Source organism: Hemicordylus capensis, chromosome 1, assembly GCF_027244095.1.
Source record: "Hemicordylus capensis ecotype Gifberg chromosome 1, rHemCap1.1.pri, whole genome shotgun sequence".
Taxonomy (NCBI): domain Eukaryota; kingdom Metazoa; phylum Chordata; class Lepidosauria; order Squamata; family Cordylidae; genus Hemicordylus; species Hemicordylus capensis.
The window spans coordinates 322,420,055-322,433,125 of NC_069657.1; the positions used below are offsets into that span (position 1 = coordinate 322,420,055).

Consider the following 13,071-nt stretch of genomic DNA (forward strand, 5'->3'; position numbering starts at 1 on the left):
TCAGCCCTGCGCACACACACGCACGCACACACACACACACACACACACACGGGAGTTTAATACTACTCCACTAATTATGCCACTGAAACATTCTTAGTAAAGTCAAGCCTGCCCAATAGTATTTCAGGACAGAAGTGCCAAGAGTGAGATTTAAAGTTTTACGTACCTCTTAAGAGACCCACTTGCTAAATAGGAATCAGCAGAAAAGGTTTTCCCTCCAGTTCTAGTGTCTGATGCACAGGAGAAACTGGGAGGTATGGAGCACTGCCTCTCCACTTCCATGGCCATCTCTAAGCTGTCTGTGAGTGACAATGCCACTGAGGGACAATTGAAACCATCATCATCCATTGTTCACACTTCTCCCTAAAACAACACATAACTGTATATTTTTAAAGGATCGCATAATTGTCAGAATTATGTTTTGTCTAATGAATTACAACAAGCATTCAGCCCAACACAGCCCTTGAAAATATTTATTTATTTATTGTTTATTTTATTGTGAAATTTATATACCACCCCAAGGTGGTATATAAACAATCCCAAGGTGGTTTACACAAAAATTAGAAACAAGAATATAAAAAATGACATAATTAAAATATTCAGCTAAACTAATATTTTAATCAAATATGATTAAAAAGATTTAAAATACAAGCATAAAAACTGTACAAAATACAAAGAAGCAGCAGTAAAGACAATCATATAAACGCCTGGATAAAAAGACAAGATTTAACATGCTTTCTAAAAACTGTGATAGAGACCGAGGAGCGAATAGCCACTGGGAGAGCATTCTAGAGTCTGGGGGCAGCAACACAGAAGGCCCTGTCCAGCGTGCACGACAACTGAGCCTCCTCCATTGTCAGCACCCAGAGCAGAGCCCCCTCAGATGACCTCGTCAAGCGGGCAGGAACCCTTGGAAGCAGGAGGTCCCCCAGGTATCCCAGACTGAATGGGAAATATTCAGTCATGTGCCAAATAACAGTAAATTGTAGTCCTGTGCTTTGGTGGTACTGAAGCCAAATTATCTGCACCTTTGTGCTGGCACTGTGCAGAGGTCACAGCTTGCAGAGCAAACACCCCACATAGTACTGCAAGCATGCAGTGTGGGGCCGAGGGAGTGGGGGCTCCTTTATGTGAAGCTGAGCCCCATACCACAGCGGTGATACTTTGGGCGGTGTATGGTGGGAGAGTGCTGATAGAATAATTCCTCCAAGCAACACTTGGAAGACCCCTCCCAGTGGTTCCTGCTTCATGCTGCCACGGGTTTCCTCTCCCACTCTGGAAGTACTCGGGATAATGTGGGGACAGCTGTACTGCAAGGAGCCCTGGTGCAGATTATTCAGCTTTGATGCCGCCAAAAGCCCAGACCTAATAAATTGTCACACCCAACATACATGGCGTTTGTGCAGCACTTTATGGAGTGCAGAATACTTCATATGTATTATCTTGATGCAATCCTTACAGCAATTCTTTCAGTATTATTTATTTATTTATTTGCTACATTTTTATAACACCTTTCTGCCTTGACAACGGCAACCAAAGCGGTTTACAATATTAAAAGAAGCAAATTACAGATTAATAAAATGTCTCAGGCTGTTGATCTTTTCAGGAGGCGAGGACAAGAGCTCCCTGGCCTGGGTGCCTCCTTTCTTGCCTTCCTCTCAGGGCACACTGGTCTTTCCGTACTCCTGGGAAGGAGGAAGAGGGACTGCCCCAGCAGACCTCACAGGCCAGAGGTGGTCTCTGTGCAGGGTGATGTTATGCTCTCCCCTGGCCTGAGTGCATCCTTTCTTGCCTTCCGCTCTGGGCACACTGGTCTTTCCATACTCCTGAGATATTATCTTCATATGAAGCTAGGGTGGTGAGGGCGAAAGGCTTGCTTAAAGCCAACTAGTGAATTCACGGCAGAGGCACTTTGGGAAGTTCTGATGAGTGCAACTCAGTCTCTTTGCCACTACATTCCCAATACATAAAACTTCTAACTCATTGTTTAGTGGTATTAGTATATGAAGCGATTTTTAAGGATACAGCTTATATTGTCCTGCCTGAGACTGCCGTGGTTATTTTAGTTACGTTGTGAGGAAGTGTACACTAGTATCAATCTTACAAAATCATTTAAACCAATGATGCAAATGGAGAAAATTGAGACAAGCTCTTAATAGGAAACACCTACAAAGGCTTTATAACTTAAAGCAAGGGATTCCCAATCTTGTATCCCCAGATGGTGTTAGACTACAACTCCCATCATCCTTAGCCACAATGGCTGAAGGTTGGAAACCCTTGGATTTTCTGGTCCCTAACAGAAATTATATAGCTGTACAAACACATTTGAACATAAAGGCTGAATGTTTACAGATATATTTATTATTCATAAAGGGTCTTTGCAAGATTTCTTGTTCAGCTCAAGAATCTATTTTAATGAACTGCAGCCTGCAAGGCCTTCTGTAATTTGTTCTTTGTTACTTTTCTACTTTTACCCAAAATAGCTGAAAGGAATGTATCCAAATTTAGGAACAGTTGCAGGAATAAGTGTCATATAAAAAGAAACAAACGCACAAGGCCTATTGCACTTTATTTAAATCGAGAAATGGTGGTCACGGAAAGAATAGAAGGTAGAAAACCTTTTCAAATTATTTCCTTCTTTCCTCTATTGCCATCATTATCGATAGGAAATATTATTTCAGCATAAACAGAAAATCAAGTTTCAAATTAAGACTCATTCATGCAACTGTGACTACTAGGTAGCATATAGTTCAATCCTAAAGCAATGATAATAAGTTTACCATCAGTCATTCACTTATTTTCTAACATCTACTTACTACTGACTAGTATGCAAATCTGAAATAAAAGATTGGGAAATTGGAGTGTTATGTACTGACAAATGCCTAATGAACACTCAACATAGCAAATACTCTTATTTCTAGGACTAGTGCTATGGCTGATTATTACGTCATGGGCTAATAATCTTGAAAGAACTAGCCCTCCCCATGTTTCCTGTGCACATCTCCCCGCACACTGCATGTGCTGTCCCACCCCTCGCTGAGTTTGAAACCTATTTGGCTTTGGTCACACCAAAGCACAGGCCTACTAAGAGATGGCTACACAGAGTTCAAGGGGTTATTTCTAAGAATGGACAGTCTCATTCTACAGAGGCTTGTGCTGTTGCAGCAGATAACAAAAAGTAATAGCTATCACAAGTGGCCCACAAATTTTGGCTAGCTTTATTAGCTAGGGATGTACAAGGTCCAGAAGGCGGATGGTTCTGTGGAGGGGGGGTACCTTTAAGGAGCATGGAGGGTGCTCTTACCACCACACTACCACATTTCCCCTGCCGGCGCTGTGCCCAAAATCGCTGCATGGGGCAGCAGCATACCTTCTTGCCGCCCTGGTCAGCATCAGACAGGAAGTGGCCAGTGCACATGCACAGGTCACACATGTGCACCGGCCACTTTTGGTCTGACACTGACCAAGGCGGCAAGAAGGTATGCTGCCGCCCCACGCAGAGATTTTGGGCACAGAACCGGCGGAGGAAACGTTGAGTGGGGCGGGGAAGAGAGCATCCTCCCTTACTTCTTAAAGGTAAACCCCACCGCCGCTGAACCATCCTAACCGCTGGACCTCTGAACCAGTTCGGCAGTCCATAAAAGGACTGCTGAACCGGTTCACGCACATCCCTATTATTAGCTAAAGCAAATTTTATTTTAGCCAAGTCTTTGCTGCCCTTCTGCATGCTTACCTGGAAGTAAGTCCCACTGCATGCAATGGTGCTTTACCTGGAAACATATGCAAAGGAATGTAGGCTTACAGCACAATCTTTATATACTTATTCGGAAGTAAGTCCGACAGTATTCAATGAGATTTATTCTTATGAAAGTATGCATAGGATTGGTATACACACGAATCCAGGAGCAAGTCCCACTGAGCAAAATGGGACTTTCAAGTACACATCTAGGATTGTGCTACTCTCCGCTTAAAGTTTCCACAGGAGTTGTAGAAACAGAAAAGACAGAGACCATCTCCACTGAGAACTGCCCCCTGCCATTCCAGAAGGATGGAGAGTTGTCAGCGCAAAGTCAGCTAAAGTCTCCTGCTCTCCAGTTCCAAGAAGGGCACCTTGTTCATTAACCTGAGCCACCTCCTCTTTCTTTCTTTCTTCCTCCACTCCACTATACATCTCAGCATGTGAGCTGCCACTGCCCTTCAACACCCCTCCATCCCTTCCAGCCAAGCTGATTAAGAGCAGAAGGCAGAATCCTGCACTGAGGAGGGGTTGTGTTAGAAGACTTCCAAGGTTCCTTTAAAATTCTGTGAATCATGTGTGCATGCTGCAGAACAGACAGCAGATTCCTCACATACTGAGAAGAGTTGGGAGGGAAAAGAACAAGGCAGCCCTGCACTCTTCCTAAACTCAGGTGGAAAAGGGCCCTGCTGCTGCTTGCTTCTTTTTCCATCCTGTTCCCTACCACTGAGAAGCAAGCTTATTCCTCCCTCTGCAGCACCTGTCAAACTGAAGCAAATACTCAGCATGCCTGCCACCCCAGAACACGGGAAGTACACATACTCTCTCACTCTGTCTAAATCAGACAGGCTGAAAGTGGTAGCGATGCAGAGCAGCAGCTTGCTACTAAGCATTCTTAGTACCAGAGTGGGAGGAAAGGGCAGGGAAGTGGTGACTCTTGTGCTTCTCTTTGGCTGAAGCTGGAGAAATGGCAGAGTGTGCAGACTATGTTGACTCTTGGCCATCATACCAGATTCCATGTTAACATTTGATAGATTAGAATTTCCAGTTCATTCATAATCCTTCTCCTACAACTATTTATATACTGCTTTTCAACAGAAGTTCTCAAAGCAGCTTACATAGGAAATAAAGTAAATAAAATGGTTCCCTGTCCAGAAAGGGCTCACCATCTAAAAGAAAACATAAGGTAGACACCAGCAACAGTCACTACAAGGATGCTGTGCTATGGTTAGACAGGGCCAGTTACTCTCACCACTTTAGAACCACCACTTTAACAAATTATGTTTTTGCTCAGTTAGCAGAGGATAATCCTGAATGCAATTGGAAGGGAGGTGATCATGGAAAGAACAAGAGGCCCCATGTTCTCCTCCTACTTCTGATCATCTGGAAGTACCATCTGATCATCTGGTTAAGGGGGATTATGAGATCAATAATCCATACCAACTGGTTTTAAATATGTTCCCTCAGCAATGTAACACAAAACAACACTTTGGATGATGCATTGGAAAAGGAAATAAAGTGTGCACATTTCTTTTAAATGAATCATATCAATAACTTTTTTATTGATCATCAGAAGAACTTGATCACTATCTCTTCTTGCTCATCTATGTCAGAATGAATGAGACTGCCAGGTACGACTGCGAATGTATTGCATCTGACTATGAGGCTCCAGAATGCTGGGAAAAGTTGAAGGAAAGAGAAGAATAGGACAACCAGCAGCAAGGTGAATGGACTTGATTACAACAGCAATGAATGCACCACTGAGAAACCTGAAAGGCCAAGTTGAAGACAGATCATTCTGGAGAGAATCTATCTATGTGGTCGCTAACAGTTGACACCGACTTGACGGCACTTAATGAATTAATCAATGAGGCTCTGGGAAGGAAGATAGACCTGGGGTTCAGGTAGTCATTCCTGTCAATTTCTCCAGTATGGTATGGTAGAAACACTGTGAAGAGACAGAAGAACTCTTCAGGTGAATAATTGTTTATAGAGGAGATGCAGTTTAAGCTTCCTTGAGGAAGGACTACACCTCACAGGGACTGGGAGAAATACTGTATTTCCCTGAATCCAAGAACAGGTTTTTCCCAAGGTTTTTGATATTAGAAATCAGGTGAATTCAGCATCCTGTTTCTTTTGAGTAAATGCAGGTATAACCTGTATTTAACCTCTACTTTTTAAGGGGGTTGTCTTAAATTCAGAGTAATCTTCGATTCAGGTAAATACACTACAATAGATTGTAGCTGGGGTTGATGGGAGTTGTAGTTGGGCTACATCTGGAGTGCCAAAGGTTGAGAACCTCAGGATCATACAAACTCATGGGAGGAGAAATCTATCCGGGCTATTAGCAACGATGACTTCATGGAAGCCCATGTTTCAAGAGGCATATTAGTTGTTGGGGGCGGGTGGGGAAAATGCAACTATTGCTTTCATGCCCTTCTGGTTGCTGTGAGAAAGAGAACGCAAGGGGTGCATATGGCGGGAATGTGAGTGACTCAGGGGGCCAGTGTAGCCGCTTCAGAGACAAGCCAAGCACCGAGAGCAAAGCGCGCGCAAGCAAAGAGAAAGTCAGGCTCCACGTCTCTTCTTGGACACCCACCTGCTGGCGCGCGCTCCGCACCCAACTGAAAAAGCAGCTGCCCCCTTCTCACGGCCGCACTGTCACGCTTCCTGCCGCAAAACTCCAGGGAAGCCCCTATCCCTGCTCCTTCGTAACTCCCGCGCTATGTCCTTCTGCGGCGCTGCCGTGATGACGTTTCACGGAGATGTGACGGAGAGGGGGAAATGGCCCTTCAAAACTCTCGCGAGTATAAGACTCGGGCAGCCACGTGCACGAGACTATGTATAGCCATAAGTTGGTTTGGTTGGGGTTTGTAGCTGTAGGAAGTGATTAATGGAGAAGCAAAAAATCGGGGCGGGGGTACTTCTGGAACTGGGATCTTTCTCCCCCTTGGCAGTGAAAAGCAGTCCAGGCTACAGTCTGTGAAGCTGGGGCCTCTTTTTGTTGCTTATTTTTAATACAAAAAGCATGTCATTTACCGCGGATGTGTGAACCTGAGATCTCTGCACTTTACTGCAAAAGCAACACAGAGACTGCTGAAGGGAGCAAACTCTAGCCTGGCTCCTTTCCTTTGTTGCGGTGGCGTGACGGCTACCAAAAGTTCCGCAGAGAGGGAACAAAGTGCGCTGCTGGAGTCCGATGTGTGTCTGTGTTGCAAAAAAAGCAGTTCATCAAGGGAAACCGTCCTGCCCCTTTTAATAAGGGTTTTTTCCCCCGAGATCAAGTCTAACAAACTTTTTTTGCTGTTCTATTTTTGACAGAGCACAGAACAGGCTGACTAGAGCATTCTCTTGTGTTAAAAAGTTGCCAGGGATATAAAAGTATGTCCTCCACACTCTACTTACTTTTAAAATTAATAGTAGCATTTAATCAATCAATCAATCAGTTAGAATATTTATATCCCACCCCTTCGGCACACTGCTGCTTGGTAAAAGAATAGATGAATAGCACCCACAATAAAACTATGTCCATCAGGAGGGTTGAAGGTTGATTTTCTTCTGCTGTGTCCCTGGAAACATCACCTCTCTCAGAATTCTCACACTGGCTCGGTTTTCATAGGCAAGTGTTTAATCCCTGTTTGTTCTCAGCTTCATTACTCCTATAATGAAATCTCTGCAGCACCCAGAGCCTTTGAATGGTGTGGTATAAAAAGTAATAATAAATAATATAATGTGTGCAGCGGACACATCCCTAATACTTCAAGCGGCTTCTGTTTCTCTTTTATGGTAGGCATTTTTGAAGTCCTATGATCTCTTTGCATTTTATCCAGTGATTTAAAGTTGCCACGGTCCTACCTGTTTTAGAGTATGATTAGCTGTGTCTGCAGTTGATGGCATAGATGTTGCAATATACTAAAAGTGTAATGTATGCTCACTTTGGCATAGTTTGAGGTCCCTTGGGTTTAGCAAGTTGCCTCTTTCCCAAATGATTATCCACATTCAAGGGTTGGAGAGAGCAAGCACAGTTTCACTAAATAGCATTTCTTTTTAATTCAGGGTTCCTGGAGCAGTATTTGCTGTTTCCCTTCTACTCCTTTTCTGAAATTGAATTTTAATATGTAAAACAAGTACATATATGTGAATACATCCCGCCCTCCGCATAACATAGAAAAAAATAAGCAGAGGGAGGACAATAACAAAAAGTTTTTTTTTAAAGTGAAAAAGAAAGAGGGATGGAAAAGAGAGTGAGAGAAACATCCAATATACAGAGGATTAGGTTGTCCAATACACTTACTGACATCATAGCATATAAAGGCCACTAGCCATGAATGCCACTAGTAGATTCAAAATAACCCCAAAATAAGTTTGAGAGATGGTATTTGACATAGATAAATGGATTCTTCTCTCATTGTTTCCCATTTAAGAGTTCAAAACCCAGGGGCGTATCTAGGGTGGGGCAGGCAGGGCACATGCCCCGGGTGCCACTTGAAGGGGGTGCCATTTTCTAAAATTAAAATTTTTTTTAAAATGGCCACCAAAAACAAAATGGCCACTGCACATGCTCAAATGGCCTCTGTGAGGCCCTAGGCCAGGCCAGGCCTCGCAGAGGCCATTTGAGCATGCACAGCAGCCATTTTGTTTTTAGCAATTATTTTTTTAAAAAAAAACTTATTTTAAAAAATGGCCAGGACGCATGCTCAGATGGTCCCTGTGAGGCCCTAGAGGCCAGCGCGGAGAGGGGGAACCTTTGCAGACCCCCCCCCCAGCCTTTAGGAAGCCCCCTGAAGGGGCTACAAGTAAAAAAAATAAAAAAAAATCTAATACAAGTCACTGTACACATATTGTTTGGAACTATGTACAGAGAATCAGGGCTTGTGAATACTGAGCTGAAGCTTATGAGCTAGGATTGTATTCATTTGCTTCTTGTGATAAGTGAGTTAAATGTGATGCCTTAATAATATGGCTATTTAATGGAGAGTTTGTTTTTGAATCTGTGTGAAATCCTTAGTATTAAGGCCATTGGGAGTTTCTTGCTCTCTTTCTCTCATTTTAACTGTCTTTCTGAAATACTAGAATATATTCCAAGCAGTGACACAGTTTACTCTTTATAACCTTTTATTATTTTCAGAGTATCTGGGAAAAGTCAAATTCTCCATTTATTTTTAAAACTTACGTAATAGTGATGCTACAATGCATAGTAGAGAATTAGACAGGCACTTCTGTTTAGTTTTCCAAGAACAACTCCACATAGCATTTGGGTATTTCATGAGACTCAGCATACTGAAATTTGTAGTTTTCCAGCATTTTTTGGTCTGGCTACATCCACTGCTAAATAGTTTTTGAAATTTTAAAAGATTAACGAGCTTGACTTGTATTTTTCAGCTGATATTATGGCAACGTTATCTGAAAGATGGGTGTCAGATGTTTGGACAGGGGGCGCAATTTCAGTGCTTGCTCTAGGTGCTATTTTCCCTAGATACGCCTCTGTCAAAACCATTACCTTCAGTAGCTCATATCTGCATCTTTCATGGATAAAGTATGTGCTGTACATATCTTGATTCCAAAATCTTATAAATGATTTTGTTGTTTAGACAGTGTACAAAATTTAAAATAATATTTAAAAATCAGCACAGATTAAAATACATGGGACACAATAAAATAAATAGTATAAAAATTATTAAAAATATTAAAATCAATTCTAATAAAAAGCTTGTGAGAACAGGAGAGTCTTGAGGGTTTTCCTGAAAACAAACAGAGAAGGAGATGCTCTTATTTAATCAGGGAGCATATTCCAAAGCCTTGGGACAGCCACAGAGAGCTGCAGGGGGAGTAACAGCAGGAGAGAGGGCATGCCCTCAACTCCTGCCTATAGCATCTAATGGGTCACTGTGTGGAACAGGATGCTGGACTAGACAGGTCTTGGGCCTGATCCAGCAGGGCTGTTCTTATGTTCTTAAAGCCCTGTCCTGTGTCACCATCAAACGAGCTGGTGGCAACCATAACCAGACTTCTCCAGAAGATCGTAAGAGGTGGCAGGGTTTATGACAAAGGAGGCGCTCTCTTAAATAGCCTGGACCCAAGCCGCTAAGGGCTTTATAGGTAATAACCAGCACTTTGTATTTCACACAGAAACCTATCAGCAGCCAGTGCAGTTCTTTCAAAACTGGTGTTATATCGTCCCTTTGTGTTGTCCTAGAGACCAGTTTGGCTTCCACATTGTTAAGGCCATTCAATGCATTCAGTTTTTCCACTCTTATGGTGGTTTATTTTATAGAAACCCCACCAAATTTTCCTATTTTAAAATAGTGGCATAGTATTAAATTTCCAGGACTTGGCTAGTAACATCCTAGCTGCTACTATGCAATTGATCGCTAGCTTTCTTAGTTTTCTGTACCCAAGCTCTTAGGTTGCTAGAAAGCAAGGTCTGTGACTTTTGTTCAATTAGGTTGTAATGACTTGTGCATCTTGTACTAGGTATGTGCACGGAACCAGTTCAGAGGCCCTTTATTGGCCTCCGAACCGGTTTGATTGGTGGGCAGTTCCGCCGGTTCAATGACAGGTGTATGCGTGCATCTTTAAGGGTGGGGGAGGGTGCACTTATCCCTCCCACTACATTTCCCCCGCCAGCACTCCGTTTTGTTAAAGCCCCTCGGAGTGGCAGCATACCTCCCTGCCGCCCCATTGCTGTGTCTCCCAGAAGTCGCAGACAAATCTGTGCATGCCAGGCACACAATGCAGGTGCGTCAGTTACTTCAGGTTACTTCCAGGAGATGTGGCGACAGGACAGCAGGGAGGTATCCCTATCTCGTACCACCCGAGACAAGATCTGTTTTGCTTTTGGACAATCCCACCATAAGTGCAGTAATCCTGCAATATGTTGCATCTCCAGCATTGTCCTGAGGCTGCTTTATACCTCATTTTAATCCTTGCTGGGGTACAGTAGTATTGCAATAACTTTTATGGCTATATTAGATAATATTGTAACTCCAAATCACATTCATGATCATTCATGATTGTAACTCCAAATCACATTCATTGCTTAATTCATGGTTAAGCAATATTTTAAAATATATTTTAGTGCTTCAAACCACTTCTGTGTGCCATCTTATTTACCAAGTTATGTGCCTGCATATATTGGAATCAGTTAGCTTTTCCTATCTTAATGTACTGTAGCCCACAAGTTAATAACCCTTAATGTAATGTAATGCCATCCAAAGAGCTTTGTAACTTATGCAGTCAGCCCTTTCCCAATTATTGACATCTGAAACCCTTTTTTGCCTTCTAAAAATCTTTGTTATACAGTAGGGATGTGCGAAACGTTTCGGGTACAGAACGATCTGTACCCGAAACAGCCAATTTCGGGTGATTCAGATCCGAACCGAATCACCCTTCTGGCCCTCCGAAATTTTTCGTAGCTGAACCGAATCACCTCCGTTTCGGATCCAAATATTCGGATTTTCGGATTTTGACATCTATTTGAATTTCCCACCTTTTTGCCTCCCATTGACTTCAATGCAAAAAGGTCTGAAATTCTTCTACTCGAATTTCGGGTCCCAGGGGCAAAATAGTGGGGTGGGGTGGTAGTGCCTAACGGGTGGAGGCTGCCACCCCAATTGCAGAGGGATTGGGCAAAGGGCTGATTTTTGGTGAATTTTTGAAGTTTTAGTGTCTTTGGGGCAGATTGGGGGCATAATGTGGGATCTGGGCCAAAAGAGTGGGGTGGGGTGGTAGTGCCTAATGGGTGGAGGCTACCACCCCAATTGCAGAGTGATTGGGCAAAGAGCTGGTTTTTGGTGAATTGTTGAAGTTTACGCGTCTTTAAGGTTTCCCCCCATTAGGTATATTGGAGGGTGTATCGCTTCACGTCAGGGGGAAAGGGGTGGCCTAGAGCGGTATGGGGTTGGTGGTAGTGCCGGGTAGGGGCAAGGAAGCTACCTGAATTTTTTCAAAGGATTTGTGCAGAGGGCTGATTTTTGGTGAATTGTTGAAGTTTACGCGTCTTTAAGGTTTTTCCTCATAAGGTATAATAATGGAGCTTTCAGCAGCCCCATAAGTGCACTTGGGGAGTGCTGGGGTGGCCCAGAACGAGTGGTGGTGTAGTGAACATAGGGTGCCAACCACCCCCATGGTTTTCTAACCCATGGGGTACTTGGTTCTGTTGTTTCTGAGGTGTTCTGAGTGTGGATTCTATGATAGCAAATAAGAGTGGATTCATGGTGTCTCATTGAGACTAGCCAAGATCTAGCCAAGAATTTAGAAGTACTAGAGACGTTTAAAGGAGGGTCTGTAGATCTAACACTTAAAGGATTATCTGATCAGATCTTAGATGATGAAACTGTGGTAGATTCCAAACAGATAGGCTCATCCTCCATAAATGAAATTTCGTCTTTCTCCTGTAAAAACATGAGCATTTTGTGCTAATAAGTTGGAGCCAAATGACTCGGCTTTTATACATCCCATCTGCACCCCTCCACTCATTAGTTGATCTTCGTTATGCTTAGCAGATTGAGAAATAAGGTCTCTATAAACTTGGACAATTTCGGGCAACTCATTAACAGACCAGATCAATGTAAATTCTTCGTACCTATACTGGGATACAGACGGTATCTTATCCAATTTGCCACCTGACTGGCTAAACCTCCTACTAGGAGCTTCCTGGTAAATTAGCATATTATGTTTTAGATGCTGTTGAAGGTCAGATCCCTTTCCCCCAGGATTAGGACATAATTTTGTTGCATCCCCAGTACTGCAAGTATAATTCAAATGAAGCAGAGGACAAACTGTGGAATCCTTAAACATTCACCCGAGCACTATACCAAATTTCTCAAGATAGTCTCAACATTTGAGTAATTTATCAGGGATTCTGGAAGATTTAAAAATGACAGCTATTCTCTTATAACAACTGCCTCTTGGCAACCACCAAAGTGCATGCAGTGCTAGCTGTGACTTACTACAACTTAGCAGGAGACATAAAGATTAAACAACCTGTTGGTATGAGTCCCAGCATCTCCAATGCAATTCTCTATAAGGGACACATAATACAATGATTCCTCTGAAGGACTATAGCTGATTTGGCCATAACTTGATGTGTGAGCACTGTAAGATATTCCCCTCAGGGGATGGAGCTGCTCTGGGAAGAGCATCAGAGGTTCCAAGAGATTCCTGCCTGCAACCTTGGAGAAGCCACTGCCAGTCTGGGTAGACAATACTGAGCTAGGTGGACCTATGGTCTGACTTAGTATATGGCAGCTTCCTATATTCCTATGTATGTTCCTATGTAAATGTCTGCCTAGAGGCAGTAATAGGCTGGATGAGAGATAATACATTGAAGCTGA

General features: G+C 43.0%; 1 protein-coding gene across 4 annotated transcripts in view; it reads right to left on the bottom strand.

Annotated features, from left to right (window-relative positions):
- The window catches only part of MMS22L (MMS22 like, DNA repair protein), a 135,222-nt gene extending 128,737 nt beyond the window's left edge, over positions 1–6,485 (bottom strand). Inside the window, exons 1-3 of one of the 4 annotated variants that reach the window (XM_053287581.1) lie at positions 6,336–6,485; positions 3,734–3,770; positions 167–317 (exon numbers count right to left, since the gene is read on the bottom strand). In XM_053287581.1, coding sequence (XP_053143556.1) covers positions 167–317; positions 3,734–3,755 — 173 coding nt within the window. In that variant the 5' untranslated portion in view covers positions 3,756–3,770; positions 6,336–6,485. Of the gene's footprint in view, positions 1–166; positions 364–3,733; positions 3,771–6,335 lie in introns of all 4 variants that reach the window. The other 3 variants (XM_053287580.1, XM_053287582.1, XM_053287579.1) reach the window with 3 other exon arrangements.
- Positions 6,486–13,071: the final 6,586 nt, after the last annotated feature.